Source organism: Littorina saxatilis, linkage group LG12 (genome assembly GCF_037325665.1).
Source record: "Littorina saxatilis isolate snail1 linkage group LG12, US_GU_Lsax_2.0, whole genome shotgun sequence".
NCBI lineage: Eukaryota > Metazoa > Mollusca > Gastropoda > Littorinimorpha > Littorinidae > Littorina > Littorina saxatilis.
Window position 1 is genome coordinate 59559120 of NC_090256.1, and position 7848 is coordinate 59566967.

Consider the following 7848-nt stretch of genomic DNA (forward strand, 5'->3'; position numbering starts at 1 on the left):
ATATAAGCTTGGACAGGCTTTCTTTCATTAAAGTGAGAGTTTGAGATTAGATCGTCTGCTTCATGGTGTTCAGTTCTAGTTGTGGAGAATCCAGACCAAATTTCCAGAACGTGTGACATCATAGCTACACAATACAGGTACATGTACAGCTACCCGCGTTGGCTACACGTCAAGGATCTGGATCTCTGGAGTCTCCACTGTAAAACAATTTATTAACCACAGAAGAGGTAGCCAGCTTCTGTGTTATCAAGTCAAGCATTAGTGAAAACAATCATCATAAACATATCAGAAGTGAGGTATGATTGAATGGAGCAAAGAAGCTACAGTGGAACCCCCTTTTTAGACCTCTAAAAATCTTCACAGTGGGGTTCCACTGTACCAATATAGCAAATGTACAAGCAATGACCTCCACAGGACAGCAACATTCGTGCTGGTTGGGGGATGGTGTGAACATCTAGCAATCGACACGGACAAGCACGTCAATGATAAAGTTGCAGTGATGAACGAATTTACCAACACTACCAACAAGCATAAGACTCTCAACGCCATGAACAGTAAACTCTAATAATATATATATATATACAGTAATATGAACTGACACAGTATACATGAATGTAATCATTGTAATGAAGGCTCTGCTTTCAACAGTTTCATAGTTTTAGTTGTTATGGGTGCATTTGAACAGACAGTACATGACAAAACCAACATATTTTATACACAAATGGAAAATTTCTAAGTAAATTTTCATTTGATTAATATACTTACCCAATTCTCATAAATGCATTGACTTCAGTCTCACATGCTAGATGTCGAAAAACCACTCAAATTACCTGCCCTTAGAAGGGTGGTAACCAAGCTAAAAAGAGACGCTGTAGCCGTTGCTATGCACTGACCTTGCTCGGTTACCCATAACACCCTGCGCACCACATGAGCGACAGCATCCGGAATAATCATTCGAGACTAAGGCCATCAACAAACTGGAGCCGTCAAGTCGAGTGCAGGAGATATCCCGAAGATAAAAACTGATGAACACATCATCTGATCTCCAGTAGCCCGTTTGCAAAATTTCGCCTAGGCGACCAGAACGCAAAACGGCGATAGAGGAAGCCTACGCTCTGGACTCATGGACCCGAGCCGAGGCCAGAGGAAGGACTGAGCGCCCCCCCCCCCCATTCTTGAGCGAGCCACCACTCATATGCCTGCCGAATGAGAGTCGCAACCCATCTTGTGAGTGTCAATTTTGAAATATCTTTATCACGCTTTGTGTTCAGAGATATAAACATGAGTTTCTGACTTTTAGCTCTAATCAACTGGGTGCGAGAGAGGTAGGATCTCAAGGCTCTAACCGGGCAGTTGGGTAAATCAGGATCACCCGGGGCAAGAATAGTCGCAAGAGGGGAGACTTGAATCACCGGCGGAGCTTGGCCTGGCTTCTGATTTTTAGCCAGGAAGCCAGGCCGAAAATGCAGTGACACCAAACCATCACGCTCAAACGCGATATCCTCTGGCAAACCCGAAAGGGCATGAATTTCACTGCCCCTACGGGCTGTGGCCAGGAGAAGAAGGAACAAAGTCTTGCGCGTTAAATTCAGCAAGCTGGCAGCCTGTAAAGGCTCAAATGCCGAAGAACACAAGAAATCCAAAACCAGAAACAAGTCCCAAGCAGGGAGAGGGGTCCGTCTCTTCACCTCTTGGAGAGCGGCCCCTTTAATCACACTAGCGATCACCCCATTGACATTAATAGATCCGCCTATCTGCCTCAAAGTAGCAGATATCACTGAACGCCTGACTCTCAAAGAAGAGGCCGTGCTGCCCTGTGCGGACAAAAAAGAGAGGTGATTCGCAACCTGGAGAGAGCGAGGAGCCAAGGCGTTGACCCCAGATTCTCTACACCACTTGGCCCAGGCAGACCAATGCGAGGCATAGACCGAGGAAGTGGAAGACCTATGCGCTTTATGAACTAAATCCAGCGTCAAATCCGAAGCGCCAGATTTACGTAGCTCCGTCCTCACAACCTCCAGGCATGTAGGCAAAGGGCCTGCGGGGTGTTGTGCGGAATGCCTGTTCTTGGCTGAACGAGCTCTCCCCGCACCAGGTTTAGAGGAATCGGAGGACCTTTGGCCAGAAGCAGCAGATCTGGAAACCAATGCTGTGAAGGCCACATGGGGGCTACCAGCAGAAGATCTGGACGTTCCAGCTCGGCTTTCCGCACCACTCTGCTGAGCAGAGGAAAGGGGGGGAACGCGTAGGCCTGAAGGCCTACCCACGAGAACTCCATTGCATTGCTTCGCCAAGCCTCCGTGTCCGGAAAGGGGGACACAAAAATCGGAAGCCTCCTGGAGAACCTGGTTGCAAACAGATCGATCATACGCTTTTCCACCTGAGCCCACAGGCGCTAGAGAGCCCTGTGTGTGATGGTCCACTCCGTGTGCAGCACCTGAGAGGACCTGCTGAGCGAGTCCGCCAGTGCATTGAGCCTGCCCGGGAGATATTTCGCGGAGACTATGATCTGGTGCGAGTGGCACCAGATCAGAATCTCGCAGGCTCTGTCTGACAGGGAAAAAGACCGAGCTTCTCCCTGTTTGTTGACATAGGCAGCCACAGTGGTGTTGTCGGTATGCAACCTGACATGCCTGCCCACCACCAGTGGGAGAAAGGCGCACAGACTGAGGGCTACTGCCTCCAATTCCAGGCGATTGATATGCCAAAGGAGCTGCGACTGAGGCCACCGACCCGAGACCGTGTGACCACCGATGTGAGCTCCCCATCCGGCCATAGACGCATCTGTAAAGAGGTCTAAGTCCGGAGGGGGCAGCGCAATGGGAACCCCCTGAGAGATCCAATCCAAATCCAGCCACCGACGCGTCGTGTGACTGAGCCATCCCTGAATGGGGACACTCTTGTCTCAATCCTGAGAGGCCGGATCCCAAAGAGACCTGAGAGCAGCCTGAAAAGGCCTCTTGTACACTCTTCCTAAGGGAACCAACGTCGCCATCGATTCCATCTGACCTAGAATCGAGGCAAGCACCCTCACAGACGCCTGCTGTCTGCTCAACACAGCCGAGATAAGAGCGTGAAGTCTCTGAATTCTCTCCTGCGTAGGACGAACCGTCCAAGAGACGGTGTCGAACGCCATTCCAAGGTAAACAAACCTTTGCGAAGGAATTAACTCCGACTTTGCTTGATTCACTGAGAACCCCAGGACCAGAGCCTGGTCCAACACAACCTGTGTGTGCAAACGACACGCTGATTGACTCTGATTCAAGATCAACCAGTCGTCGAGGTATGTCCTCAACCGTATTCCTCTCTGCCTGATCAGAGTGGACAACTGTCTGATCACCATCGTAAACACCCATGGCGCCAGAGAAAGTCCAAAGGGCAGAGCCCTGAACTGAAAAATCCGATGACCCCAGCGGAAACGGAGCCACTTCCTGTCTGCTTGATGCATAAGGATGTGAAAGTAAGCATCCGTTAAATCCACCGAGGTCACCCAATCTCCCCGACGTCTTGCTGACATGCTCATCCTCTCAGAGTTCACCATCCCCAGAGCAGCAAGCAGTGTGGAGATGTCACTGGCTGAGGCATCCTCTCTGAGCCTAAAAGGCTCCAAAGAAGCTGCAACCGCTCGTGTGAGAGCCCGGAGCAAAGTCTCAGCCATAGAAGCCAACTCAAGATCAAGCCTACCCATCTCCTCAAGAGAGGAGAGAGAAGAATCCGAGAACGAAACTCCCTCCTTTGCGGAGGGTTGTTTTGGCAACAAAGCAACCAACTCAGGCGGAATCGGAAATGTCGCCCTTGGCAAAGCAAAAGTCTGAACAAAGTTCCTAGACTTCACACTCCAGTCCAACTTTTTCTGCACTAACGGAGAAAAAGCAGTGGCCTGTATGGTCGAAGCCAGCCATGGGCTAGCAGAAGGAGGCGCTGGACCATGCGCATGCAACAAAGGAAAGGGAGTAGGCAAAAGACCGCTCCCCTGAGGAGCCGGCCAAGCCAAAAGTTGCGACATGTGATAAGCCACGGCTGGAGATTCCACAAAACGAAACGATTGTGATTCATCCCGCGAGGGCCGAAAATTGTCCGCAGCAGAAGGGGGGAAAGAGACACCCTGGCCTGAATCCACCACCCCCTCCGGGAAATATTTGGCTGCCACTGAAGCCGCTCTCCTCATAGCCTGTCTAAACCCAATAGGCAAGGCTACAAACTAATCTTCTTCCACAGAAGAATCCGAGTCCCCACCATCCAATGTGTCACAACACAAAGGAGGGGAGACAGGGGAATCAAAAGCGTGCTCCGACACCGCTTGCCAACCACCACCACCCCTTGCCCCAAAGGGGAAGAAGAGTAGACAGCCGGCACAGCGCCCTGCCGAGAAGGAGGGAGGAGGGGGGCGCCGAACAAAGCCGCGTCAGGCCCATTGTTCCCCGACTGCTGTGCGGGAGCCTGGCCCCAGCCGACAAAACCGGTCTGGCCAGCTTGAGCTACCCCGCTCCCCGCGTGAGGAGGGAGGTGGCCCGTCGCTGCAGCAAACGACCCCTGAGAGGGGTAAGACGGAGTGCGAGACGTGACCGTAAACGGCCGCCCCCACCCGTCAACTTGCTGTAGTCCTGTAGCCCCACCACCCCCACCACCCCAACTGGAGAGGACAATAGCGGTACAGACTGAGACGCCAGTCCGACAGCGCCCACCCGATCCTACTCGTAGGGCGGGAAAGAGTGGGTCGCTACCCCAGCCCCCACCCAATCCCGCCCCAAGGGCGGGAAAGGGTGGGCCGCAGACACAACCCCCTGCCCCCAATGAGGCAGAGTGGGAACAAGCCCAGGCTGTGACTTACCATGCCCCCCCTCTCCCTCTCCCAAACGGTAAGATGGCTGACTGCCCGACTCAGCTGTGCTAAAAGCAAGGTGAGCGGGAAGAGACAGACAAGGGGCAGACCCCCTCTCATTACGGAGAGAGTGTTCCAGAGCAACCGCCGCACTACCAGAGGCAGTGAGGGTTGAAATGAACAGGTCAGGTGCACCAGGCCAGTGCGAAGAAGGAATGGCCGCGCGGCCACCCCCACCATCAGTCGAAGTCGAAGACGACGACAACCCCAGCCGAGCTAGGGAGGAAGGATCCCCTACCGCCGGTGGCAGAGGAGGGACCCCAGAATGGGACGCGAACTGCTGCGAAATAAATTCAAACAATTCAGTCTTTAAGGAGCCAAGGCTGAAGGCCCAGGCTGATTAACCCCATCAGGGGAAGCGAGCTGAGGAGGACCTTGGAGGGATAGGAACATCAAAAGAAGTGCTATTCGACGGATCTTGGACCCGCATGATAGGCAAGTCCACGTTCTTAGGTTTACTCTTAGGTTTAGCTTTCTTAACCGGGCTAAGAGCCTTGTCTCCTTCCAGTCTCGCGCTAAGTTTAGCTTTGTTGTCGGCCATTTTAAAACCGACGAAAAACAGGTAGACCCACAAGAAACAGCTAGTCTCGCGGACAAGCCGGCATGCGAAGGCCAAAAGTGAGTGACAAAAATCGACACGTCCACCGTGTGCTGTCGAAAGTCGAGAATGATTATTCCGGATGCTGGCGCTCATGTGGTGCGCAGGGTGTTATGGGTAACCGAGCAAGGTCAGTGCATAGCAACGGCTATGGCGTCTCTTTTTAGCTTGGTTACCACCCTTCTAGGGGCAGGTAATTTGAGTGGTTTTTCGACATCTAGCATGTGAGACTGAAGTCAATGCATTTATGAGAATTGGAGTAAGAATATGTAATTTAATCAACTATACATCTTTTTTCAAGAAACATTTCCTGTGGTTATAATTGTCAGTGTCACAGGGAATTTCATTGGGTATCATAATTTTATTTTTTTAAGAGCTTATTATTTACATCTCTGGTAAACTCTTATTGTACTTAGGCTTCCACTCTTTTTCCAGTTTCAAAACAAAGGCAAATACATGTACAGCCAAATGTGTTACACATATATATATACACATGAAATCTGAATAACCGGGGCAAAGGTATATATACACACAAACAACTTTGGACAACAGTTCAACAATATTGACAAAAAAGTGTGATCCAGGACAGAACACCATCACCTCTCTGTACTTGATTTGTTTCACTATATTTTGTAAACCTACTAAAAACACTTACATAGACAACGCACACATGGCAGTACATGTATTCCCTACCATTCAAGGTGTGTGACTGCTGAAGTCAAAGGAAACCTACGGGAACTTCCCTTGCTCTGAGCTAGATGCTCACAGCAACATTAGCACTGCCCCCTTTTCTTTCTACTCCATTAAGTAAGCACACTATAACTCTTAGTCTTACTTTGAGTTGAGGTACCATATTTTCAGGACTACAATGTGCTTAGCTGTATAAGGCGCAAACCCCACTTTTGACTCAAAATGAGAACAACCCACAGATTAGGCGCTTCCGATGCATTACTATGAGGTGCAAGCAAACTTCAGAAAGTACAGAGTGGAAATATGTTTGTTGCCAGAACAGTGCATCAAGATCAAGGCCACTTGATAAATTCTACTGTACGATACCAGCTGCCTGTCTTTGTAAATTAAAAAGACACTGACCTTGTGAACCCGGGCAATTCACACCTGGTACCTGATCTTGTTTACATACACTAGCCCTTGTGACCTCAGGTCAATTACTCACATTTTCAGCTGAGACTGGCACCTTTGATGTTTGACAGGATGGTCCTAGGAGGCTCTGCCAAGGTCATAGTGACAGTAACATGCATCTCGCTACAGAAGGAGTGCTATGGTTCTGTATGTGTAGGGGTGCGGGTACATGTGTACTCTTCTTCAGTAATTCATGGCGCTACCGGTCACAAGGGTACAGGGGTTTAAGTTCCGGAAAAAAGTTATGCCCCAATGGTCCCCAAAATACAGTAGGTACAACCTCCCCTGAGAGGACAGCACGTTTCGCCCTGCAGTCCGGACTGACGATCTAACAGCAAACGACAAGAAGAAGAAGAACCTCCCCTGAAGGATAAAACTTGATTTTGCGCTAGGTGCAAGGGTGTTCTCTCGCTCAACAAAGAGAGCACACCATAAATAAAACTCTTAGTTTGAGTTAAAAATAAGTACAACCTAAACCTGGCCGATGCAATAGGTGTAGGGGTGTACTCTTAGCTGAGAGGAGTTCATTGTGGTACTTTCCTCTCTCCCAATCCCTCAACGAGACCTTCAGAACAGTTCATTTTTCCACCCTCTGCGGTTTATTTCCCCCCCGAGCACTGTCTGTTTGTCTGTCTGTCTGTAAAAAATTCCATTTCAAACGGCAGAAATTAATATGTAAAGCGCGGAGAGCACAGTTGTGGTTCGCGCTATATAAGCTCCCCATAATAAAAAAATAGGAGACTGACCTCCTGTTCCAATTCACTTTTCGTTCAAGGCCGAGGAAAATGGTGATAACTTCTTTCCAACATGTCCTCCTCAATCAGTTTCGTCAAGAACAGGATAACACAGCAACCTTCTCTTCCCCAGTCAATTGCCCTTCCACTTCAAGACTGCATTCACACCATGTGTGGAAACTACTCCAACATAACCAAAGGTCTTTTCTTTTGAAGCCACATTCCTGAAGTAAAGACAGTCTTCCGAAAATAACCTGCTCACTTCTTCTCAAAGACTACCAGCAGATTTTTCAGTGACCATGCACTGGCAGGTGCAGACGCTATTTCACTAGCTTTCTTTCTTTATTTGGTGTTTAACGTCGTTTTCAACCGTTCAAGGTTATATCGCGACGGGAAAAGGGGGGGGATGGGATAGAGCCATTTGTTAATTGTTTCTTGTTCACAAAAGCACTAATCAAAAAATTGCTCCAGGGGCTTGCAACGTAGTACAATCA

The 7848-nt window shown here is 49.5% G+C and overlaps 1 protein-coding gene across 1 annotated transcript; it reads right to left on the reverse strand.

Moving 5' to 3' along the window:
* Window positions 1-862: 862 nt before the first annotated feature.
* On the reverse strand, window positions 863-7843 carry LOC138982404 (uncharacterized). Its single transcript, XM_070355674.1, has 2 exons — window positions 6979-7843; window positions 863-6900 (listed from the first exon to the last, which is right to left on the reverse strand). The coding sequence occupies exon 2, from the start codon at window positions 3354-3356 to the stop codon at window positions 1122-1124; it is 2235 nt and encodes a 744-aa protein (XP_070211775.1). The 5' UTR covers window positions 3357-6900; window positions 6979-7843; the 3' UTR covers window positions 863-1121.
* Window positions 7844-7848: the final 5 nt, after the last annotated feature.